The 27339-nt window shown below is 42.1% G+C and overlaps 1 protein-coding gene across 1 annotated transcript; it reads left to right on the top strand.

Moving 5' to 3' along the window:
* Positions 1-16544: 16544 nt before the first annotated feature.
* Positions 16545-26488, top strand: LOC121786410 (2-oxoglutarate-Fe(II) type oxidoreductase hxnY-like). The gene is made up of 4 exons (XM_042185039.1): positions 16545-16711; positions 24798-24843; positions 25588-25667; positions 26080-26488. Exons 1-4 carry the CDS (start codon positions 16581-16583, stop codon positions 26156-26158), a joined length of 336 nt encoding a protein of 111 aa, XP_042040973.1. The 5' UTR covers positions 16545-16580; the 3' UTR covers positions 26159-26488.
* The last annotated feature ends 851 nt before the right edge of the window (positions 26489-27339 follow it).

Genomic DNA, 27339 nt, shown 5'->3' on the forward strand with positions numbered 1-27339 from the left:
ATTAAGGTTTTCTTTTCACACTACAAAGAATAAGACACACACTTCAAACCCTCAAATCATACATTAAAACTAGCCTTTACCTTTTCGTCATTGCCAAGACGCTTCTATCTACTTTTCAAAAAGGCCATCAGCTTCTCTACAAATAGTTAGAATCTAATAAACCCTAATCCCTAAATCCAATATTCAACCAAATTTACACCCATATTGTTGGGATTTACGCACACAAGGCTTTCACACACTCAAACAGATCACACACACACTCACTGTTGTATGAGATCACACAATGCAGAAAACACACACACTCACACTTTGAGTATTGAAGATGATAATCTTGGAGAGAAAACTGGAAAACTCTTTATTGATAAAACTCTCTTCTAAACTACATACATGGTGAGCTATTTAAAGCTCTATAATCACGTAGCAACTGCTACTAACTAACTACAAGAAGAATCAAGAAAGCAAGAAGAATAACCGCTACATCTCAGCTAACTAACTGCTGCTCCAACGGCTAGTTCGGCTAGGTTGCTTCTAACTTCTCGGTTCAAGACCGAGCTCCTTCCTCGGCTCAATACCGAACTCATTCTCGGCTTACAACCGAACTCTTCCTTCTCGGCTTACAACCGAACTCTTCCTTCTCGGCTCATTCCAGCTCAACGCCGAGCTTCCATACCGAGCTTCCATACCGAGCTTCCTTACCGCTGAGCTTACCGACTTCTGCCTTCTTCTTCTTCTTCTCGGCTAGTTCCAGGCTAGTTCCAGCTCGGTAAGCCGAGCTTACCGAACTCCTTACTAGCCGAGCTTCTTCCAACTGAAATGAGCACTCCATTATTACAATTCTCCACCTGAGGGCTCATCTCAGTTCTTGCACAAACATTGATCCATTTCTTGCAATGATCAAACTTGTCTCTACCTAGATCCTTCATTTCAAAGCTTGACTTCAGATCTTGTTTAACTTTCTGAATTTCTGTCATAGAAGGCCCTGCAAGTAGCATATCATCCACATAGAGTAATAGGTAGGCAATGGGAGTCTTGCCTGCCTTCTTGATGTAGATGCAATCATCATATTCTGACTTGGAGAAGCCAATCTTCTTCATCTGTGCATCAAACTTCTTATTCCACTGTCTAGGACTTTGCTTAAGTCCATAAAGACTTTTCTGTAACAGGCACACCTTGCCTTCTTCTCCAATCTTCACATAGCCCTCTGGCTGTTCCATGAAGATAGTTTCCTCTAGATCTCCATTGAGGAAGGCTGTCTTCACATCAAGCTGTTGTAGCTCCCAGTCAAGCTGATTCACCACAGCCAATAGAATCCTAATCGAAGTGTGCTTCACAACAGGTGCAAACACTTCATTGAAATCGATTCCCTCCTGCTGTGTAAAGCCTCTAGCCACCAGCCTTGCCTTGAACCTGATCCTGTCTTTATCAGTGGTTTCTACCTTCTTTTTAAACAACCACTTGCAACTGATCAGCTTCCTCTCCTTTCCATCTGTATTCAGCTTGGATTTGTCCACCAAAATCCATGTTTTGTTCTTGAGTAAAGACTCTATTTCCTCATTCATGGCTTCAATCCATCTTTCTCTATCTTTACTCTGCATAGCTTCTTTATATGTGAGTGGATCTGCACCATCAATACCTTCAGCAGCACACAGAGCATAATACACAACATCAGAGAACTTTGTTGGTGGCCTTGTTTCTCTTCTAACTCTGTCCCTTGCAAGCTGATAGTCTCTGATAGAGTCTGATATAGACTCACCAGCCTGGTTGCCCTGAGTTGGAGCCTCTTCTTTATCTGAATCAGACTCACTCCCTGAGTCAATAACTCCACCTGCTCCTAGGCCAACCCCCACAGGCTCCACCTTGAAGAAATCACCCTCATCTTCATTGGAGTCCGGCTTATCTTTCAGGAATGGCATCTGATCCTCCAAGAACACCACATCCCTACTCACCAAGACCTTCTGCTTACCGGGCTCAATGCACCAGAGCCTATACCCCTTAACACCTCTCTGATACCCCAGCAAGATACATTTCAGAGCCCTAGCTTCAAGCTTACTTTGCCTAGCATGAGCATAGGCTGCACACCCAAACACCTTGTATTTTGAGTAGTCACTATGAGCTCCATACCACATGTAATCAGGAGTTTCAGATTTCAGGGCAGTAGATGGGCATTTATTGATGAGATAGGCTGCTGTATACACAGCCTCACCCCAGAATCTGCTGCTCAAACCAGACCCAAGAAGTAAGCACCTCACCCTCTCTAGGATTGTCCTATTCATCCTTTCCACAACACCATTTTGCTGAGGATTACCAGGAACAGTCTGGTGCCTCTTCATACCCTTCTCTTTACAGAACAGATCAAACTCAGCAGACAAGAACTCTAGGCCATTGTCTGTCCTTAAGCATTTAACACTTCTACCCTTCTCTAGCTCAACCTCCTTACACCATATCTTGAACTTTGTGAGTGTTTCAGATTTTTCTTTAAGAATATATACCCACAACTTTCTTGTATAGTCATCAATGATAGCTAGATAGTACTTTCCTCCACCAATTGAACACACCGGTGAAGGCCCCCAAAGATCACTATGTATGTAGTCTAAAGGGGCTGTAGAAGAGTGAATACCTGTAGGATAGGGTGCCTTCTTAGCCTTTCCAAGTATACATTGCTCACAGGGGTCCATCTTGTTGAAATCTCCAGAGATCAGACCCTTCCTGATGAGTTCTTTCAAGCTTCCTTCGGCTGGGTGGCCCAATCTCTTGTGCCATAGCATTATGGAATCATCTGACACTGCATTGCTTTCTCCATCAACAGCCTTAGCCTTCAGATAATAGAGAATATGCTCTCTGTCAGCCTCCATCATTACTGCATCTCCAGATTTCACAAACAATTTTCCTTGACTCATCAATATGGTGAACCCTTTCTGTTCCAGCATTCCCAATGAGATGAGGTTCCTCTTTACTTCTGGAATATACCTCACCCCAGTTAGGATCTTTATAGAGCCATCTTGTAGGCTTAGCTTTACCTTCCCTATTCCTTTGATCTGACAAATGTGGTTATTACCAAGAACAACCGTACCCGATGCTTCTTGAAGATCATGAAACCAGCTTCTATTGGGGCACATATGGAAGCTGCACCCCGAGTCCATAATCCACCTATGACTGACCCCACTATCACTGATATTCATGAGTTGAGCCGGGGGATCAGCACTCTCCACACAATCAGATTGATTGTGTCCCTCTGAGGCCATCTTTCTCTTCCATGCATGACAATCTTTCTTCAAATGTCCAGGTTTCTTGCACCAATAGCAAGCTCTGGTTTCCTTCTGTGCATCTGAACTTGAGGGTTTAGGGCCCTCAAACTTCTTCTTGAAGTTCTGCTTCTTGAACTTCTTCACATTCAAGGCCTCTGCAGCTTGAACATTGGAGCTTGCAGAGCCTCTGTTGGCTGTCTTCTGGAGTTCTTTGGCCATCAAGGCTGAATAGACTTCTGCATAGGTGATAGGTTTATCTCTTCCATAGATAATTGCATCACTTAGCTGGTCATACGAGCTAGGTAAGGCATTCAATGTGAGAATGGCCTTATCCTCATCTGAGATCTTGACATCAACAGATCCCAGGTCATCAATGATCTTGTTGAACTCCTCTAGCTGCTCAATGATGGACCTATCTCCAGAAAAACTATAGGCATACAGCCTCTTCTTGAGATACAGCCGGTTAGCCAAGGATTTGGCCAAGTAAACTTCATCTAACTTGTCCAAGATCTCCACCGCAGTCTTGGCTTCTTGAACTTCCCTCAAGACCTTATCTCCAAGGCACAGAATCACTGCAGAATGTGCCTTGAGCTGCATCTCCTCCATCTTTGCCTGAGCTTTTTCATCAAGCACTGGAGCCTTTCCTTTCTCATCTGGTTTTGCAAGAACTGCCGCCAAGCCTTGTTGAATTAAGATCGCCTTCATCTTCATCTTCCACAGGCCATAATCATTCTTGCCTGTGAACTTCTCTGCATCAAGCCTTGCTGCCATCTCTGAAACCGTTTGATCCTCTGCAAATCAGCTTCAATATCCCTTTCCCACAGACGGCGCCACTTGTTGGGATTTACGCACACAAGGCTTTCACACACTCAAACAGATCACACACACACTCACTGTTGTATGAGATCACACAATGCAGAAAACACACACACTCACACTTTGAGTATTGAAGATGATAATCTTGGAGAGAAAACTGGAAAACTCTTTATTGATAAAACTCTCTTCTAAACTACATACATGGTGAGCTATTTAAAGCTCTATAATCACGTAGCAACTGCTACTAACTAACTACAAGAAGAATCAAGAAAGCAAGAAGAATAACCGCTACATCTCAGCTAACTAACTGCTGCTCCAACGGCTAGTTCGGCTAGGTTGCTTCTACCTTCTCGGTTCAAGACCGAGCTCCTTCCTCGGCTCAATACCGAACTCATTCTCGGCTTACAACCGAACTCTTCCTTCTCGGCTTACAACCGAACTCTTCCTTCTCGGCTCATTCCAGCTCAACGCCGAGCTTCCATACCGAGCTTCCATACCGAGCTTCCTTACCGCTGAGCTTACCGACTTCTGCCTTCTTCTTCTTCTTCTTCTCGGCTAGTTCCAGGCTAGTTCCAGCTCGGTAAGCCGAGCTTACCGAACTCCTTACTAGCCGAGCTTCTTCCAACTGAAATGAGCACTCCATTATTACACATATTACTCAGCCATGGATGAAGCGTTCGACCTCGACTTAGCTTTAACTATGCCTGAATTAGAAGATTCAACATCAGAGCGGAATAAGAGTGACCTTGAAGCTCAATCAAGGGCGGCCGCTGCCCGGCTCACGGTGGAGAAGATGCCGACGACGGGTGGAGGGGGCGGTGAATGCGCGGTCTGCGTGGAGGGCTTTGGGTCAGGCGGCGGCAAGCAAGTGCATTGCGGGCATGTTTTCCATGAACACTGCATTATAGAGTGGCTGTCCATTCATAACTCGTGCCCCTTGTGCCGCTGTAGTGTGCCGCCCCACGCCTCTTGAAAACATACTCATAATTTTATGTATATGCATGTCTTAATTCTCAGTCTTGTTGAATATTTTTGTGCAAACAAATTACTCCATCTAGTACTATAACCAATTTAAATTGATGATTACTATGAACATCTCATAAGGGCATCAGCAGTGGGCCCCTAAGGCGCGCCACGTCATCAGTTTTATCCTCCTACCTCCCCACCTGCAGTGGGGCGCCCTAAGGCGCGCCCTATGGCGCGCCACATCATCATTTTTTTAATATTTACAAAATCCATACGAATTTAAAAAAACTTAATAAATTAAAATACGAATTTCAAAAACTTCATTTCATTTAATAAAAATTAATACATTACAATGCGAATTAAAAAAAACACAAACTCAGCGACGGCGGTTACGAGCCCACACTTCTTCAATCATGTCGCTCATGAGCTGCGCATGATCCTGTTGGTTGCGCATTGAGGCCTGTCTAGATAGAACCTCATTGAAGCCTAACAGTAACCCTCTATCGGGTGTCTCGGTCGACGTGCCAGACGAGCTAGATGCACGGTCATCTTCATTCCAATCGGAGATGCTTCCGCCTTCATTCTCGACTATCATGTTGTGCATGATTATGCACGCATATATGACATCGGCGATGACTTCCTTGTACCAGGAACGAGCCGGCCCTTTCACAATTGCCCACCATGATTGGAGCACACCAAATGCCCGCTCGACATCCTTACGCGCCGACTCATGCTTTTGCGCAAATAAAACCCTCTTCTCACCAATTGGGCAGCTGATCGTCTTTAGGAAAACTGGCTACCGTGGGTAGATGCCATCGGCCAAGTAGTACCCCATATGGTATTGGCGTCTGTTGGCAGTGAACTCGATGGCCGGGCCGTTGCCGTTACATTGCTCGGTGAAGATGGTGGACGAGTTGAGGACGTTAATGTCGTTGTTCGACCCGGCTACGCCGAAGTAAGCATGCCAGATCCAGAGTCGATGGTCAGTGACGGCTTCGAGGATCATCGTCGGGTGGCTGCCCTTGTATCCACTTGTGAATTGGCCTCTCCACGCCGTCGAACAATTCTTCCACTGCCAGTGCATACAGTCGATGCTCCCGAGCATCCCAGGAAACCCATGCGCCGTCTCGTGCATCTGCATCAGACCCTGGAAATCAGTGGCAGTCGGCTTGCGCAAATATGTGTTGTCATAGGCCTCTACTATCCCCCGACAAAAGCTCTTCAGACACTCGCGGCCTGTAGAATCCCCGCAGTGGAGGTACTCGTCAAAAAGGTCCGCCGTGGTGCCGTATGCCAACTGACGAATAGCAGTCGTGCACTTTTGCAATGGTGTAAGGCCGGGTTTGCCGATGCCGTCCTCCCGAAACGTGAAGTATTCATCACGTGAAGACAATGTCCGAACAATGCTGAGAAAAAGGTACCGCGACATTCTAAACCGGCGGCGGAAAACAGTCCGGCCCCATCGTGGTTGATCGGCAAAATAGTCTTCAACCAGACGTTTTTGAGCTTCCGGGTGGTCGCGTCGGACATACGTCCTATGTCGAATAGGCCTATGGACTTGCTCAGCCGCCGCTGCCGCCGCCTCCTCCTCGCGCTGCATTGTCGCATAGCATGCCGCCATGGCCTCTTCAACGGCTGCATCTAATGCTTCTGACGTCGAACTACCGGACTCAGACGAACTAGAACTATTGGTGTCGTCGCCGAGATTCATTTTGGTTGGATGTTGAGAGAGAATATGTAAAGAGATAGTCGATATGTTCGTATGTACAAATGAATGAGAAACGAGATTTAAATAGAAAATTAAAAACGCGTGCCATCGTCCACGTAGGCCGCAATGGGGCGGACGATGGTGCGGACGATGGTGCGGACGAGGGACATCGTCCGCGCTATACTCCGCGCCCTTAGTATAGGGCACGACGATCGTCCGCGGCCTATGTCACGCACCCGCAATGGGGCGGACGATGGCGGGCGCGGACGATGCCCGCCATCGGGCGTACCATCGTCCGCCCCATTGCGGATGGCCTTTTTGAAATTTAATAGGGATGCACACTACTACTTAATTATGAAATTTAATAAATTAATAGTTCAACTAATATTAATAATTAAAACTGCATAATATGGAAATTCTAAAAAAAAAGTAACGCTTTCTTTTTGTCTTCAACTTAGTGACACTTCTTTTGCGTCCTAAATTATATTTAAAAATAAAAATAAAAATCAAACGTTAGTATAATTGCGTCTCAATTTTTGTATCCGTAGTACGTATTTTGTATTGTACAAATTTTGAGTTTTGAATTTTAGCTATGTAAGCCTACGTTGTAGTATGTTTTATATAGTTGTGTATCTTTAAATGTATTTTAATGTAAATTTAAACGTGACCATAGTACTTTTAATGTATTTGAATTTTCAAGTTGTGTAATTTATATAAGTTGTGATAAATTGTTGTATGGTTAATGTGTAATCTCGATAAAATATATTGGTGTAATTAAAAAAAGTATAGAAAGTAAGTGAAAATATAATATTATTTTGAGTTTGGTAAGTTAGTTGGAGTAAAATCACAATTTAATGTGACATTTTTAAACATATAATAGGTTTGGATTTTGTAACAACCCGACTGTCAGATTGACGAATGTCTCTACAAACCAACACAAGTCTTTTCAGTGTGATTTGTCCTAACCACACACTCTCCATGAGAAGTTTACCGGGGATCACCCATCCCAGAATTACCACAAGCTAAACACGCTTAATATTGGTGTTCTTATAAGAAAAACACCAGAAAAGAAGTTGTTTCTTGTTGGATTAATGATTAGCACCTATCAAATCCGTTAAGCTCTCATTGAATTTGCAGTTTCATATCTGTGTATTCTTGTTGGATTAATGATTAGCACCTATCAAATCCGTTAAGCTCTCATTGAATTTGCAGTTTCATATCTGTGTATTCTTGTTGAATATGCAGTTTTATATCTGTGTATTCTTGGAATCTCTTTCTTTCCGATGTGTTTCGATTTAGTCATGCACCCTCCACTTTAGATGTAAGGGTGTGTTTGAATTGGTAAATAGACACATTTAAAGTGCATTTAATGGTCCAATCTAGTGTTTGATATGTTGTTTAAATTTTATGTGTGACTCGTTCAATGGGCAAAGACCCGTTGAATTAATGCTGAAAATGGTGTTTTATTATCATGGAAAATTGAGTGATAATAATATGTGCAATACTATATCAATTTTAAATTACGTAAAATTTACTAGTATACCCCTCAACTTTGGAAATTTAGAAAAAGACAAATGATAGTTTTAGAATTTCCTACTATAGTGTAGCTTTATATAACAAACCAAACATGTGATATTAAGGACTACAGATAACATTACATCAATTCAAACACCACAAATAAAAATGGAAAACTAAAGAAAAATATTTTTACAAAATGATTTTATTCTTATCTAAATAAAACATAAACTTCAATTCAAATACACCCTAAAAGTCACTATTGTCTGTACTTTTGCATTAACATTCACTCCCTATTCTTGTCTTGGGCATTATATATTGGTATAACTACTTTATATATATGCTACAAATTTCCTCACCGTCTAATAACGATAATCTTTGCGTAGTACAATATACAGAGTAGTATAAATTATGCATACTAAATTATTTCAGATCTAGACAACATTAAATATCAAATGAGAATTTACATGATAAATTCCGCCACCGGGACCAGTGGCCATTTCCAACTGACTTCGAAAATGGGAGAAACATGAAAGATGATTTAGACGGAGATATGAGTTTCTGAAACGGTAGAGTGCCGAGTGGGGCACCTACTTTTGCACAAAAGAACCTATTTTCCTTCTTCGTATCTTTAAAAATCAAATAAAATTTAAAATTAGAATGTTAATGGGCCACATTCAAAATTTTTCTATGTAAAAGATGGCATCTACTCCCTGCAAATAGAAGTCTCGTTTTTCCATTTTAGTCCGTCCATGAATAAGAGTTTCGGTTCATTTTTACCATAAATGGTAGGTTCTCACATTCCACTAACTCATTCAACTCACATTTTATTTAAAGTTAATATATACAAGTGAGACGTATATTCCATTAACTATTTTCCATCCACTTTTTTCAATATTTCTTAAAACTCGTGCCGCCAAGGAATGAGACTTTTATAGCAGACGTGGAGAGTATAATTCAATCTGCGTCATCCTCTGTTTTCCAATTTACCAAAACAAACTAGAATACAATTAACCTCAAATTATCTGTATCTGTTTTCCAATTTACCAAAACAAACAAGAATACAATTAACCTCAAATTATCTGTACATACCATTTAATTAATTTATTAATTTACGCTAGTGGGTAGCGGCTTCCGAAAAGTAAATCCAATATAAAAAATACTGTAAAGCTTGTGACATCTATAATTTCCCCTCGTGGCTAGAGGTGCCACGGTTCGGAACAGCCGATTCCGGTTTTAGAAATTACCGAATCGGGACCGAACCGCGAGGGTGTTTCGCGGTTACGGTTCCAAAACTGCCGGTTTCGCTTTCGGTTCCGAACCGACGATTTTTCCGGCGGCTTTTCTCGATTCCGAACCTCCGATTTTTTGCGGTTCCGACTTGATTTCATGGTTTTCCGGCGGTTTTTTACGGATCCGATTTGGAACCGCCCGAAACCGGCGGTTCCGACGCGGTTTCGGTTCGAAAATTTTTGAACCTGAACCTAACCACGGTTCAAAAATCGACGGTTTCGGTTCGAGTAAATTCTCACGGTTTCGTTTTTAACCGCCGGTTCGGTAAAGCTTGGGCAGATCTACTCGTGGCATAAAACTTGTTGTACATAAATAAACATTACTTTTTAAAAAAATATCATTACTTTAGCTTTTGGCTATTGCGTGGACGCTTCTATGTTTAAACTGTGACAAATTGCCATCAACTACTCTATAAATAGAGAGAAACCATAATCTAGAGGGAACTCTCACCACTGTTTAATCAAATTTTGCCTCTATCATCATATATCTATATATATATATATATATACCGCATATATAGATATATTAATTGGAATTAATGGATGAAATGTTCGACCTCGACTTTGCTTTAACGGTGGTTGAAGAAGATTCAACGGTGGAATGGAACAAGTACAACCTTGAAGCTGAGTTCAGGATGGCTGCTGCCCGGCTCGCGGTGGAGGAGATGGCGACGACGGCTGCAGGCGGCCGCGAATGCGCAGTCTGCATAGAGGGCTTTGGGTCATGCGGCGCCAAGCAAGTGCGTTGCGGCCATGTTTTCCATGAGAGCTGCATTTTTGAGTGGTTATCCATCAATAACTCATGCCCGTTGTGCCGCTGCAATGTGTCCGACGCCACTTGAAAAAATGTTGATATTATTGTCGGATTTGTTTGTTTTTTCATTTGTTGTAATGTTGAGCACAAGATTAAGAAATTGATGTTTGAAAATTAATTGCAGTGAGTTAAAGTGTAAGAGAGAAAGAAGTAGGTGAGATAAGAGAGAATAATTTTTTTTACGAAAAAATAAAATGATTAATATAACTTGGAACAACCTGAAATAAAATGTGACTCAACTAGCTTGGAATATATATATATATATATATATATAGGGAGATGATCAAAATAAGTATGTGTTTAAATCCAGAAATGCAGACCAAATCTTGGCCCTAGGATTAGATGATCTAATGGTCAATAATTAACCAAAAACACGGAAGGTCATAATTAAGCAATTTTAGGTCATATTATAATATTTGGGTTTAATATCATGCTAAGATCGTTTTAGGTCATGCTTTGTTAGCATGACCTAAAAATTACCTAATTATGACCTAAAAGTGACCTAATTATGATATTGTTCTGCGTTTCTGTATTTAAATCTAGTTTTGCATAGATCAAAACCCTATATATATATATATATATATATATATATATATATATATATATATATATAAAAGTTCTTATTGCTAACGAACGTCGATCAAGTTGAAGATGACAAGGTGAGTGAGTGCACGACGGTGCATAAGGGGGCTTTCCACATGCAACGTTACAAGTAAGATCTCCGAGCCAGATGCTCAGGGTGTGCGACCTCATAAAGTTAGCAACGGAACCACAAACGTAGTTGGAAAATTTGAAAATGAGTGTATTGAATAGAGAAGTTTAACAAGTATTAGAAGAGAAATGAAGTAGGACTGTAGGAGTCTATTCAAATTAAACTAAATTATACTCCACTTTGATTTGCAAAAAAATCCTGATTAAATTAGTTTATAGTAATCAACCCTTTTAAATAAACTTGTAGTAACATTCATGTACTGGAATATTTTAAGAGCATCTACATCCGTGCTCTTGCCAACGAGCATAGATGTGGGCCCGGACACACTTTTTCTGCCTGCTCTTAGGCAAGAGCTCAACACCCACATCTGTGTTCTTCCGCAACGACCAGCACAAAGGTCCCACCATTCCATTATTCAATTTAAATAAAAATATTTCCACAAAATTAAAATACATTAAAAATACCCGGAATAATATTACAAAATACATTAAAAATTAAAAATTACATAATTAAAATCCTAAAAAATAAAAATTACATAATTAAAATCATAAAAAGTAAAAATTACATAATTAAACTCCTAATCAATAAAAAATGCATAATTCAACTCCTAAAATAAAAAAAACCACTACTCGTGGCCGAATTTTGCCCAAATGTGTTTGATTAGGTCTTCTTGAGCTTCCTGCTTCATCCTCGTCGTTAAAACTAGCCGTCATCGGTCCTTCGTCGGCTATAATCATGTTGTGTAAGATAATACACGTGTACATGATGTCGGCGATAAGTTGTATGAAAAATATGAATGAGAGATGATTTGATGTGAAAAATGAATGATGAATGTGTGTATTTATAGATGATTTTGGGGAAAAAAATAAAAAAAATACAGAAAAAGCGGGCAAAAAAACAGCCATTAAAAAAATGATTTTCCAACGGATATGCCTTTGGCCAATCAGAACGCGCTACGTCGCCTGCTCGCTGGCACGGACGTGCTCGATGCATCGAACAGTGCCGTGCCAGCGGCGGACAGCGTCTCCGTGCCGCTAGCACGGATGGACGGACGCGTCCCTGCTCGCCGATGTGGATGCTCTAACGGTCGAGTGGGGGTGACAGTGAGAAACTTTTGTACAAGTGCATCCATTTTCCTTAGACTGAGTTTTCGTTGTCAATGGTTTTCCATGTTTGGTGGACTCATCACGTCAAACTTGACGATCTTTCTTTTATGAATTTCCAATAGTGGAGGGGATGTTGTTAAGATCTCCTTCTCCATATCTTTAAAAACCAAATAAAATTATACGGAGTAATTTAGAATGTTAATGGACCACATCCAATGGAAATTAAAGTTTTCTACATTAAAATTATATCCATAATTAATTCGTCATCGACCTCCGTTTTCCAACTTACAGAAACAAACTAGAATAGAATTAATCGTTACAAATTTTCAATATTCAATGGAATAAGTAGCGTAACAAATATAACCAGAGATTAGTGGAGTATTTTTTATTTTTGCTGTCTGGTAGAAACACGAGATATACATGTACTAATTAATTTAGTAATTTAAACATTCAGTGTCGCTTGACGCTACTGAGTAGTTACTTCCGGAAAGCAAATCCATATAGAAAATAGGATTTTCACATTAGTTAAGACACACCTAAAATCCGTCAAATAAAATAAAATAAAATAAACATCACTAGTTTAAGCTTTTGGCTATTACCTAGACGCTTCTATGTTTAAACTGTTACAAAGGGCAGGGAAAATACTCACCACTGTTTTATTAATTTTGTTTTCATGATAAACTACAAACTACAAACTACAAACTCTAATCATATAGGCCTAATATAATTCATCAACGGTTTAAGATAGGTGCTCATCATAATGTCAGCATTCCCAGTAAAATGTGTCACCAAGGGGTATTATTGGGTCTTAAAATTGCACGTTGATTTGTTGAGATTACCAAATCCCCCTAATTGCGTCGTTCGGAGTCACTCCACTATTCACGTTTATCTCTCCTATTTCCTCTCCTCTTTCCACCTCATTCTACCTTTTCCTCTTCCCTCCGAAATCGTCTGCGGTGCGTCTTTGCGGCTTCGGCGGAAACATCAAATCGGATTCAGTCTACCAGTCAACCTTCCTCGCCGGCCTCATGAGTTCTGTAAGACGACGTGGCCAAGCTTCCGCTGATTCGATGGAAGGTGAGATTTTCTGGCTAAAACCCTAGTTTTCAAACGTGGTAACATTTAATTTGGTTAATTGTTCGTATTATTTGCCAAAAAAACTAATGCATGATTTGAAATCACACGCCCACCACAGATCTTTTTCACTCTGTCGGAAACTTTTTTATCTGTTTTCAGCTATTTGGTGTTGACATTATGAATGATTTTGGAGTTGTTGTGAACATTGTTGTATTTTGTGTTGAGATTTTGTGTTGACATTATTGGAAAATGTATGATTTTTGGCAATGGTTGATATGCATCGTTGATATTGGTGGAAAATGAATCATTTTGGCTACATTGTGTTGACATTTTGTATTGACATTATTGGAAAATGTATGATTTTGTATGATTTTGGCAATTGTTGATATGCATCGTTGGTATTGGTGGAAAATGTATGATTTTGGCAACGGTGTTGACATTTTGTATGCTTTGAAAATGTATGGTTGATATGCATCGTTGCTATTGGTGAAAACCTAAGAGTTTGTTGAATACATCGTTGTTTATATTGGTGGAAAATGTATGATTTTGGCATTGGTGTTGACATTTTGTGTTGACAAATGAATGATTTTAGAGTTGTGTTGACAATCTGGTGAGGTCACATGAGCTGTGGAAGAGCAATAGGTTGAAAGTTTTTAGCATGCCAGTAGTCTTCTTACTGGTATGTCCTTCATTTATCGCATCAATGCTGTCTACTTTTTTATGGTTGATAGACATGGACTTATTTGAATTGGGTATGTTGTTGACATTGTCTATACATTTGTTTTATTTACTGTAGGCCTTCTACGTCGATCGAGTAGTGCACCGCAGGAGATGTGTGCAACGTGCCATTCCTAGGATAAAGGGTTGGACGGCCGAACTGTTAAAAGAGAGAGAGCACGAGGAAATGAAAGAAGATGATTTCGGACTCGGACGAGTGGTTTCACAATATGATGAGAATGAACTTGGTAGTGCGAAGATGTCAACAGGAGTGGAGCATCCAGTATCTACTGAAGATGTTGTTGAAAACATAGATGGTTCGGAAGAATTGGTGTATATGAAGGGTGTTTTGGGTGCAGTCGAACACATTGGTTATGGTTTCAAGCTGCTGGCAAAGGAATTGAACCAAGCGCCTCCAGAAATAAGGAAAACGGAGAGCTTTAGAATAACATGCGACACCCTTAGGAGGGCATTTAGGCTGGACGACAATGACGTTGACCCTGTTGAGTCAATGACTCAGACGCAATCTGCCCAATGCGATGCAGCGGAAGACTGGTCAGCCTTGAAATCTTTGTTGGACGCGGCTGATGAAATGGATATACTCGAAAACAAGGACGAATACCCAAGCTTCAGCCTCGGCTTTGATGCCAGCCAGGTTAAGTATATATTATACGTTCCCAGGTTAAAAATCCGTTGACATACTTAATGAAAGTGTGACTTTTGTTATATTGTAGGATGGTGGCGCTTGTCACCGTGATTCAGAGCGTCGCCAGGAAACAGACATGCCAGACAATCCAACCAATGTTGAAGAGGTATGTTGGCCACATTTGTTTTTGGTTTAAAGTGATTGCTTACTAAATCATGATAGCTTACTTTTCGTGAAGGCTGATGTGTCGAGAACGAGCTAAGGGAGCCAGCTGACCTATTTTTAAGTGGGGATGAAGGTGTTTCCCTGGAAGGGGAAAGAGAGACCGCTGCCGAATTAGGAGGGGATTGTCTGGATTTTATGACTGGTAGTGAGATTGGGAGAGAGCCTGTGTCTGTTGCGAAAGTAGGAACGGTAGTGAATGAGGAGAATGCACTCGACGTGGCTATGGCTATAGCGCGTGATGTTGAGGCAGAGGTATGTAAAACAGCTGAACTTAGTAATGTTGCCTTTAAGTAGGGGTGTTGACATTTACTGTTTTTCTAATGCATCACGACGAAGTAGATATTGCCATATGTTCTGCTGTGGAAGCAGTGTATGAGCTAGGTGATGCTGCCTTTGAGACACAAATAGTTACGAGGGGCGTTGACAAGGGTAAATTACCAGTCTGTGGAGATGCAGAGAGTTATCGTGAAGAGAGCACGTTTGCTGACATACAACCTGCTCCAATGAAGAAAATGAGATTGCCTACGGGGAGAAGACATGGATCGATGTCAACGCGCATCAGCCCATTATGGACTAGAGAAGAGAGGGATTGTTATCAATTCCTGCTTGCAACTCCCTACATGTGGATGTAAGCAAAAAATTGTATTATTATTGGGTTATTTTAACAACAGTTGGTGACTTGAATAACGTATTGTTGAAACCTAGGGATCATGTTGTCTACGATGATGATATGGTGGAACTTAGTAAACGAAAATTCAGCACGTTGAAGCCCCATGAAGCTGTTGATGTTGGAGTTGTGGATGCTTGGGCTTGGTATCTGAATCGCATGGAAGAGGAAAAATCAACACAGAATCCCAGGAGATTGTTTGCCACAACATCTCCAACAGTAAGTGTACTGTTGATATGATGTAATTTGTATTATTTTATTTCTAATGACACTGTGTTACGATTGCAGACATTCAATGTGGTTGAAAGGAGAACTAGTTGGGTTGAATCTGAAGCTGCACATTCATTCTGTGAGGAGATGGATGGTCAATTCAACATGGATGGAAACTTTGATTTCACAAAATATGATTTGGTAATTCTTCTGGTTTAACTAAAAACGACGTCCTCGAAAATGAATATTTAAGCAAGTGTATTATTATGTGCAGATATTTTTCCCAATCTTTTCAAATAGGTAGTACTATTTGGTATGCTTTTCCTTTAAGACTGGGGTTGTGGACGTGCTAGACATTGTCGTGCCAGAGAACGGTATTCCAGATGCGACCAAATATGGGAGAGACCTGGGGCTGGAGGGTGCTGGAGGGTGCTGGCGGGTGCTGGCTAGGCTACAACAGGCGGCGGCGGCGGCGCGACGGTGGGTGGCAGATTGTGGAAGGACTGAAGGAGTAGAGATGAAAAGCGGCAGATTGGGGTTGTGGAATTAGGGTTTAGAATTATTGGGGTTAGAATTATTGGGCCTATGCAAAATTAAATTAAAAAATAAAAAGCCCAATAAAAGTCAAAATTAGCACCAAAAAGTCAAAATTGGGCTAAAATACCGTTATTGCGGGATATGGTAGCGCTATGGCGCCACGACCGCCACGGGTATGGCGGCCGCCACAGAAAAATGCTACGTATCGGTGTGGCGATAGCGTTTTCATTAAAAACTGATATGCTATAGCGCAACATCCCCGCTATAGCCGCTATTTGACAACATTGCTTATATCCCTATAATAATTGGCATTATGTGAAAAACAGAATGGAGGATTTTAAATACACATTTTTTTGTATCCAATTTAAACCTTATAAATGTGCACATCTTTTTATATGTAGGGCATTTATAGTTAATCTAGGTGATATGCTGGAGCGATGGAGCAATTGCATTTTCAGGTAATTACACAATGACATACAAGTATGATAACTAGTTTATTTTAATACCCTAAGGAGGCGATTAATTTTCATGATTGATAAGAATCATAAGATTAGATGATTGAGTACTTTTATCCTTATTATTAGATTTCTCCGATCTTACTACCCCATTCAGTGGGATATGAACTAAGCAAAATTATCTTAAATGATAGATTATCAAGTGCCTTGGCATATCCTAAAGTTCCAATCCATCTAAGTGACATGGATCAACGTTTAATATTTTTATCTATCTAGGCTAAGCCTTAAAGGTAAATGCACAAGGGTTGATGGGCATCTAAAGAATTTTCTAGAAATATGAAGTGAATCCCATTAACATGGAGTTTTCCCTAATTTTTAATGCTCTGTCTCTTTTTATAGAATGTTGCACCGTTTCATCTGGTTTTGTGTCTGATGAAGCCGCGAATTTCTGATGTTTGTAAATGCTGGTAGAGAATAAAGATCACGACACAATGAATTTACGTGGTTCGATTTACTGAAGTAAATCTACGTCCACGGGAAGAAAAGAGGGCAGATTTGTATTGCTTGATCTGGGATTACAGCTTACAATACACACTTGCTATATAATCTATTCTGTCTCTAGAGAACGAAAGAGTGAGAGTCCTCTTCTGTCAGATCTAAGTTCTATTTATATATTGAACTGAGATTGTGGCTTGCATCACCACTCTAAGTCGTGGAGGTCATGGAGGTCATGAGATCCTGCATGGCCACTAAATAGGCAGTGGCTTACATCATCAGTAATTATGTCGTGGATGTCGTGGAGGTCATGAGATCCTGCGTGGCCACTAACTAGGCAGTGGCTTACATCATCAGTAATTATGTCGTGGATGTCGTGGAGGTCATGCATGAGTCCGCTATCTCCCAGTTCGGTCGAATACTGAGACCGAACTGCTGAATTATTGCCGAGTAGCTTTTGCCGATCTGAGAGTAGAGCTTGATGCCGACCTGAGAGCAGAGTTTGATTGGTTGGCTTTTACCGAGCTGTAGGCTGGGGCCGAACTCTTTGGTTGTGCCGAACTGAACTCTTTAGTCATGCCGGACTGATACTCTTTAGTCATGCCAAACTGATACTCTTTCTTGGGCTTTAGGCTGATGGGCTTGTTTAGTACGTACTCCATCACTACCCCCCCCCCGAAAAGCGAAGTGAATCACTTCGGCATTCTGGATAAAGGTACGGGGTAAGTTGATGTTTGTCCTCGGTCTTATGAAGTGAACTCTTCTTTGACCGGACTTGGTTTGTGTCCTAATTTGGCGAGTTTTATCGCTCGGATCGGACTTTCCGTTGTCCTAATTTGGGGATCGGACTTTCCCTTGTCCTAATTCGGCGAGTTTTATCGCGTGGATCGGACTTTCCTTTGTCCTAATTCAGGCAAGTTTTATCGCGTGAATCGGACTTTTGTTGCAGTTCGTTTTAGACGAAGTGCTTGTTTCTTAAGCTGAATTGTGGTCTTGTATCCTCTGTAGAAGCTTTGACTCACAATCGTTGGCTTGCAGCTCGTTTCAGACGAACTGCTTGTTTAAGCTGAATTGTGGTCTTGTATCCTCTGTAGAAGCTTTGACTTCACAATCGTTAGCTTATATATGTTCTAAAAAGGGGATCAGCCTTTGAAGAACAAGATACCTCAGTAACATTTGTAAGAGACGACACGCACATAGACAGACACAACGCACATAGACAAAACGCACATAGACAAACAAAGACCAAGCAAACCAAAGAAAGCACATTGACCGAACAGGACTCAAGACTGACTGACCGGACTGTCTCTTACAAATGGAACTTTTTGAGGTTGGAAATGTGCCATGTTCGGGGTACCTGTTCTCTTGACATGTGAGCCAATTTGTAAGACCCTTTGCCGAGGACTTCTGACACCCGATAAGGACCTTCCCATGTGGGTTCGAGTTTGCCCAGCTTTTCTGCTCGGCTTACTTCGTTGTTTCTCAAGACGAGATCTCCCACTTGAAATTGCAGCTTCTTCACCCTTTGGTTGTAATACCGGGCTACTTGCTCCTTGTATTTGGCTGCTTTTATGCATGCCAATTCTCTTCTTTCTTCGGCAAGATCTAGCTCGGCTCTCAGTCCGTCGTCGTTCATTTCTGCCGAGAAATTTAGAGTTCGGGGACTGGGTATGCCGATCTCCACCGGAATCACGGCTTCAGTGCCGTACACAAGACTGTACGGAGTTTCACCGTTGGAGGTTGTGGGTGTAGTTCGGTAGGACCATAGGACTTGAGGGAGATTTTCTACCCATTGTCCTTTGGCTTGTTCTAACCGAGCTTTTAACCCTTTCACCAGGATACGATTTGTTACCTCCGTTTGTCCGTTTGCTTGTGGATGAGAGACCGAAGTGAACTGTTGTTGAATATTCAACTCTTGGCACCAATTCTTGAACGTCTTGTCGGTGAACTGAGTCCCGTTATCCGAGATGAGGATGTGGGGTATGCCGAATCGGCACACTATGTTCTTCCAGACGAAATCCAATGCCTTCGAGCTCGTTATCGTAGCTAATGGTTCAGCTTCCACCCACTTCGTAAAGTAGTCCACGGCAACGATAAGGAATTTCATTTGCCGAGGAGCTTGTGGTAGTGGTCCTACTATGTCTATACCCTATTGCATAAAAGGCCAAGGGCTTTGCATAGTGGATAGATCGGTCTGCGGCATCCTTGGGATATTTGCATGGATTTGGCACTTCGGGCATGTCTTGACGAGCTGCACTGCTTCTTGTACCAAGGTTGGCCAATAATATCCCCATCTTAGAACTTTTTTAGCTAAAGCTCTAGCTCCGATGTGGCTACCGCACGATCCTTCATGAACTTCTCTGAGGATGTAGTCCGTCTCTTCTGGTCCTACGCACCGCAATAACGGCTGGAGGTAAGACTTTCTAAAGAGGACTCCTTCATGAAGTTCGTACCGAAGTGCTCGGCACGTGATCTTCCGAGCTTCTCTCTTATCCTCGGGCAATTGTCCTTGATCTAGATACTGTAAGATCGGCGTCATCCAGTTCGGCGAGCTGGTTACTGAATGTACCTCAGCTTCGTCAATGCTTCGATGCATCAATTCCTCCACCTTTGAGCTTGGACATGCGGCTAACTTACTTAAAGTATCTGCTCGGCTGTTTCCTGCTCTGGGAATGCGGACTATCCGAAAATAAGAGAAACTTCGGCTAATGCTTTGCGCTTTGTCTAAATATTTCCTCATCCTCTCATCACGGGCTTCACTTGTACCCAACATGTGATTCACTATGATTTGTGAATCACAATGGATTTTGAGAGACTTGATACATAGACTTTGCGCTAGCTGGAGTCCGGCAAGGAGGGCTTCGTATTCGGCTTCGTTATTAGTGGTTGGGAATGAGAACCGAAGTGAATAGGTTACCTCGTGTCCATCGGGAGCGATAAGCAGAATACCAGCTCCACTTCCCGTTTTATTCGAAGCTCCATCTACGAATCCGCTCCAGCAGTCCGGCGGCTCTTCTTCGGATTCCAAGGGCTGTGCTAGTTCGGCATTGGCAGAATTTTTCTGTTCGGCGATGACAGGGATTGCTTGATCGAACTTGGCCTCTGCAAGAAAATCTGCCAAGGCTTGTCCCTTGATGGCTTTCCGAGGTAGGTACTCGATTGAGTGTTCTCCCAGCTCTATGGCCCATTTGGCGATTCTGCCTGATGCTTCTGGCTTGGTCAAAACTTGCCGAAGAGGCAGATCGGTTAAGACGCATACCTTGTGAGCATAGAAGTATGGCCGCAGTCTCCTTGCTGCATTCACTAATGCCAGAGCAATTTTTTCCAGAGGTTGATACCTTGTTTCTGGACCTCTTAATGCTCGGCTTGTAAAGTAGATGGGAAACTGCTTTAGGCCTTCTTCTCGTACAAGCACCGCACTAATGGTTTGATCGGATGCCGCTAAGTATAAGAAAATCACTTCGGCATCTGTTGGAGCAGAGAGAATTGGAAGCTCGGCTAAATAACTTTTGAGCTCGTCAAAAGCCTTTTTCTGCTCGGCTCCCCACTCAAACTTTGGTGCCTTTTTTAACACTTTGAAGAACGGCAGTTGCTTTTCGGCTGCTTGGGAAAGGAATCTATTCAATGCGGCTAGACATCCAGTTAGTCTTTGCACATCGTGTATGGACTTCGGCATCGCCATGTTCTGAATAACTTGAACTTTTGAAGGGTTTGCCTTGAGTCCGTCCTTTGAAACCCAACAACCCAGAAATTTTCCCGAATCTACCAAAAAGGTACATTTTTGGGGGTTGAGTTTGAGGTTGGCTTTTCGGAGCACGTCGAGAGTGGATTTGAGGTTGTCTTCGTACTCCGAAGTGCTTTTGCTTTTGACAACTATGTCGTCGACATACACTTCAACCTGTTTTCCGATTAGGTGCCGAAAAAGCTTGTCTACCATCCTTTGATAAGTGGCTCCGGCATTCTTTAAACCGAATGGCATCTTTTTATAAGCGAAAATGCCGAAATCGGTAATGAAAGCTGTTTTCGGAGCGTCACTCTCATCCATCAACACTTGGTGATATCCTTTGTATAAATCAAGAAAACAGAAAATTTCGAAGCCGATCAAAGCTTCTACTTTTTTATCTATATTCGGAAGGGGATAGCAATCTTTAGGACAGTGCTTGTTTAGATCGGTAAAATCTATGCACATCCGCCATCCTCCTCCTTTTTTCTTGATCATCACAGGATTGGCCACCCAAGAAGGATATTTCACCTCGAATAGTACATCCGCTTTTAGTAATTGGCGGACTTCGTCATGGATGACTTGGCTTCTTTCTGCCGCAAAGAGTCTTTGCTTCTGTTTTACTGGCCGGATTGAAGGATCAATATTTAACCGATGAGTGATTACCTCGGGGGGCACTCCGGTCATGTCCAACGAAGACCATGCAAAGACATCTTTGTACTCCTTGAGGAGCTGAATGGTCTTTTCTCGGAGTAGAGGCGTTCCTGCGAAGCCGATCTTGACCGTTCTGGATGGATCGTCTTCGTATAACCGAACGGTCATTGAGTTCGGCTCTGAAGTGACTTCGGTCATCTCGCTTGCCTGTGACTCCGGTTGCTGTGATTGCTATGCTTGATGGTGCCGAACTGATTGCTCGGCACTTTTAAGCGCAATCTGCAGACATTCTTTTGCTCTCTTTTGATCACCTCGGATGACCGCTATCCCACCTTTAGTGGGGATCTTGATGGTGAGGTGATAAGTAGAGCAAACGGCCCGAACTGTGTTGAGCCAGTCTCTCCCCAGGATGATGTTGTACGGGGACCGAGCTTTCACCACAAAGAACTCGATCATCGTATTGGAGCTTGTAGGCGCTTTTCCCACCGTGATCGGAAGGCTGATAATACCTTCAGGGCGGGTGTCCTCCTGGGCGAAACTTTTCAGAGGAAGTGGAGCCGGACTGAGCCGAGCTGGATCCACTTCCATTTTATCGAAACATTCTTTAAAAAGAACGCTGACTGACGCTCCTGTATCCACAAATACTATGTGGATCAGTTTGTTTGCCACTCCGGCTTGAATGACAATAGCGTCTTGGTGAGGAGAGATGGCTGGGACGGGATCGGCATCTGAAAATGTAATCACTTCGTCTTTCTTCAGCCTTTTATGTGTCGGCTCCTCTTGATTGGAACCTCTGCGTTCTGCTTTTAGGGACGACTTAGTCTTCCCGGCAGGGAGAGCATCAATAGTCTGGATTACTCCATCATATTGCGGCTCGTCGTCGTCTTCGGGATCTTCATGCCTTTTCAGATCCTGAGGATTGCAGTTCGCACTTCTCTGCTTTTTGTTCTTTTTCGGCTGCTTGCTTTGGTATTTTTTTAACGTTCCTGTTTTCACAAGAACATCAATACCTGCAGCCAAATTTCGGCACTCCTCGGTATCATGACCGTGGGCTTGATGGAAGGAGCAATATTGATCCTGAGGTCGCCGCGCGGCTGATTTCGTCATCCGCTTTGGTTTTTCGAACATATCGGAATGTAGTTCGAAAATTTCCGTTCTTGACTTGTTTAATGGTACGGACTGAGCGGGCGGCTTCTCAGGATTGAGCCGTGGCCCCAATCTGCCTTGTACCGGTGCCCTTTGAATTCTTTCAAAAGGAGTTCGGCGAGGAAGCACCTGGCCGCTTTGATCGGGTTTCTTTTTCTCTTCTCGGGATGAGCTGTCTAAAGACCGTTTTCGACGGTCTGCCTCATCCGCACGGGAAAACTGGTCCGCAATGTCCCACATTTCTTGAGCTGTTTGCGGGCCGCACTCCACGAGCTTTCTGTAGAGAGCTCCGGGCAGGATTCCATTTTGGAATGCCGAAATGACAAGTAGATCATTGAGATTATCTACTTGTAGGCATTCCTTATGGAATCTCGTCAGGAAGTCGCTGATCTTTTCGTCGCGACCTTGACGTATAGAAAGCAGCTGAGCCGAGGTAATTCGGGCTTCCGCTTTCTGAAAGAACCTCCTATGGAAAGCATCCATTAGATCTCGGTAGGATCTAATGCTGTCTTGAGGAAGGCTGTCGAACCACCTCCTGGCGTTCCCGACGAGCAGCTCGGGGAACAGCTTGCACATATGGACCTCATTGAGACCCTGGTTCGCCATATTATATTGATAGCATCCCAAGAAGTCATGAGGATCCACTAGCCCGTCATAAGTCATTGACGGTGTCCGGTAGTTCCGCGGCAAAGGAGTTCGGATGATATCGTCCGAGAACGGAGTCTTTAATGCTCCGTACATGGCGAACCCGACATCTCTTCGGTACGGAGGAGAAGAAGTTCTCCTGTGATTCCGGTGCCGAGGAGAAACAGGAACACGTCGGGGTTGAGGATTCTTCTTCCTGGAAGACACGGCACTACTGCGGTAGTGACTTTCATGTCTGGATGAGGAAGGAGAATTCACCGCTTTCGTCTTCGGTTTTTGGCCTGTTTGCAGGAATGCTAAGAATTCATCCTGCTTCTCGGCCAAAAACAACTTGACAGCCTCGTTCAAATCGGGCTGCTGGGAAGACTCGGTGCGACGACTTCTGGAGTGGCTTGTTCCTTCACCGTGAGAACTGGAGACAGACTTCTCACGAGGCTGCTTTCCAGGCCTATGGGCTGCTGGATTAGCTTCCTCATGGTCATCACGGACGGAGGCACGGGAGTTATGTGATCTGGCATGCATTTTTTTTTTGTGGTGGAAAAAGGGTCAAAAATTCGCTTTATCACAGATTTGGTTCTCTGTTTCCCATAGACGGCGCCAGTGATGAAGCCGCGAATTTCTGATGTTTGTAAATGCTGGTAGAGAATAAAGATCACGACACAATGAATTTACGTGGTTCGATTTACTGAAATAAATCTACGTCCACGGGAAGAAAAGAGGGCAGAGTTGTATTGCTTGATCTGGGATTACAGCTTACAATACACACTTGCTATATAATCTATTCTGTCTCTAGAGAACGAAAGAGTGAGAGTCCTCTTCTGTCAGATCTAAGTTCTATTTATATATTGAACTGAGATTGTGGCTTGCATCACCACCCTAAGTCGTGGAGGTCATGGAGGTCATGAGATCCTGCATGGCCACTAAATAGGCAGTGGCTTACATCATCAGTAATTATGTCGTGGATGTCGTGGAGGTCATGAGATCCTGCGTGGCCACTAACTAGGCAGTGGCTTACATCATCAGTAATTATGTCGTGGATGTCGTGGAGGTCATGCATGAGTCCGCTATCTCCCAGTTCGGTCGAATACTGAGACCGAACTGCTGAATTATTGCCGAGTAGCTTTTGCCGATCTGAGAGTAGAGCTTGATGCCGACCTGAGAGCAGAGTTTGATTGGTTGGCTTTTACCGAGCTGTAGGCTGGGGCCGAACTCTTTGGTTGTGCCGAACTGAACTCTTTAGTCATGCCGGACTGATACTCTTTAGTCATGCCGAACTGATACTCTTTCTTGGGCTTTAGGCTGATGGGCTTGTTTAGTACGTACTCCATCAGTGTCCATCCACAATAGCATTATACTGAGAATTTTTTTAGCACTAGTTGTCATATAATGTGCATATACATATGTAATGTGTAATTGATCTCTGTACAGATCCACTCTGCATCGAGTATTGAGCAATGGCCAAGAAAGATATTCAGTAAGACTTTATAATTATTGTGATGTCCTTTCAGGGACTTTCTTCTTGTCTTGCACTATACATTTGTTTAATTTCATTTTCATTTTCATTTTCATTTCATTAACTAAATAAGTAATCATCCTGTAAAAAGAGAAAATTAGTTCTGTTAAGCTGAAACAGTGTAAAATTTATTAGTTTTAATTGTCAAAGCAAGAGATCAGAGGGTCTAATTTCAAAATAAATATAGAAACCAACGATGGCACAATTATCTCTGCATCCTATATTCCTATTGCTCAAAGGGATCCGACAGCAAAAATGTGCCTAGGAAACCAAGACCAATGGGTTTACATCCCAAGTCAGTATCAGTTTGACAGAAAGCAAAACCATGGCCACAGCTTTTTTATTTGTCATCTTACCTCTTTTTTTTTATGGTTAAATGAACATAAATTTAAAGGCCGCACCACAGAGGACTCAAACCTCGAACCTGAGACCTTTGGCCTCAGGAATTATTAACCTCTGTACCGCTTGGCCAACTCACACACACGTCATCTTACCCCTCTTCAGTAATGAAATATAGGTCTTGGACCAAACAAGCTTCTTGTAATGGAACGGTGTAAGTTGTCTCTCTATGTAAGCCAAGGTTTATTGTAGGATAAAAAGGATCATTCTTCTAACATTTTGTTGGTGATATAATCATTGTCTGTTATCCATATGCATGTTGATCTATGACCATGGGAAGGCTGACTCTTGTTTTTCCATTGACAGATAGCATTTTTTGTTGAGCCTAGTCATGAGTGCATAGTTGAATGTTTGCCAACATGTCAATCAGAGAAGAATCCTCCAAAGTAAGTTTGATTGATAATCGCCTTATCTTAATACTCTCTATAAATTGCTTATGAGTTTTTTGGTATGCTAATGAGAATTTGGTGCAACACTATATATCATGAGGAAACTGATAGACCGAAACGAGGCCCTACAGCAGGACGTGGTCCACAAAACAATCTTCTTTCTGATTTTTCCCATGAGATCAAATTGCCCCAAAATAAATATGATTTAACAAAATAAAAAATGACATTGTGTCGATCAAAACATTGCCATTTTGTTGCCACATACGTATAAGCTCTTGACGCAGCTATTAGGGATAAGATTCCTTAGGGTCTAGCATTATGTTATTACTTGCATATACATAAAATATAGTGACCATTTACTAATATTAATTTGTGTTGTTATTAATTGTACACTGTTATGCTCTATCAGGTTCCCTCCAGTCAAATGCAAAGATTACCTCTCGCAGAAGTATAAAGATACTCATGCCGACCTCAGTTCCTATACATGATACTATGCATACGAAAACAACTGCTCCGGAAACGCTACTGATGTTGAAGGCAATTTTATCCAAAGGAGATTTTACGAACATGTGACTTTCAATTATCGATGTTTTGATTACTTTGTACATGAAATTTAGGGTGACTCTGTGTTGATGTACTTTAGTTCTATTTGTTCTTGAAGACATTATAGTTACACAAATCTATAGCACCAATACTGTGAATCTGTGATGCATGTATGTGTTTAAATATATAGGGAGAAATATATGTCCATCGACTAGACCTGCTAGGATGAAGTACAATCAATCTTTTGGCATACAAGTTGGTTTGTCTATTGCATCTCTATTTCTCCATTCATACTCCTTTTTTGTCGTTCCATTGTAGTTTCTCGCCTACTTAGTATTCTGACCATCCCATTTTTGCGAGCTTGTTTTGGTGCAAATTATTTCGTATGAAACTCAAAATGAGTATTCTGACCATCCCATTTTTGCGAGCTTGTTTTGGTGCAAATTATTTCGTATGAAACTCAAAATGAGTTTTGCCTATCACCTGAAGGACAATATGAGGGAGGTTTCAAATCGTTTCCTCAATTGGTCGAAGTGGCTTGCATGGGTGGAATTATGCTACAATACGAATGTTTGCCCATCCATCGGATCAACCCCAATTGAAGTTGTACTTGGATGTCCAGCACTCTCCATTGAATTTTGCCCCGTGAGGTTCGTATCCAACTAGTGGCACACAACTTATTGAGACACAACGAGATGTTATGACACTCTTGTTTCCATCTCGACCGAGCTCTACAACGCAAGGTGATTGTGTCCTAAATAAGCATCATCACCACGTGGAATATGCCCCTGGACGACTTGGTTTATATTTCAAGATTCAACCTTGGTTTATATTTCAAGATTCAACCTTATAAGTAAGCCGCATTGTACAAGTCCAATAATCATAAGTAGGCTCCCCATTGATTCGGCCAATTCAAAATTCTTGAACATAATAGTTCCGTGACTTTCGTCTCAAGTTGTCAATCGACACCTGCCTTCACCTAGTTTTTCACGTTCAAAAGGCTATTGGTGTCAGTATGGCAGAACTAACCCTTCCCGTCGACCTGTTCCTTGTCGACCCGCCATATCTTCATTTATGTTGATGCTACATGGCTCGATGTGGTGGATATTCAAGGATGATTTTGTCA

This window comes from Salvia splendens, chromosome 22 (genome assembly GCF_004379255.2).
Source record: "Salvia splendens isolate huo1 chromosome 22, SspV2, whole genome shotgun sequence".
Lineage (NCBI taxonomy): Eukaryota > Viridiplantae > Streptophyta > Magnoliopsida > Lamiales > Lamiaceae > Salvia > Salvia splendens.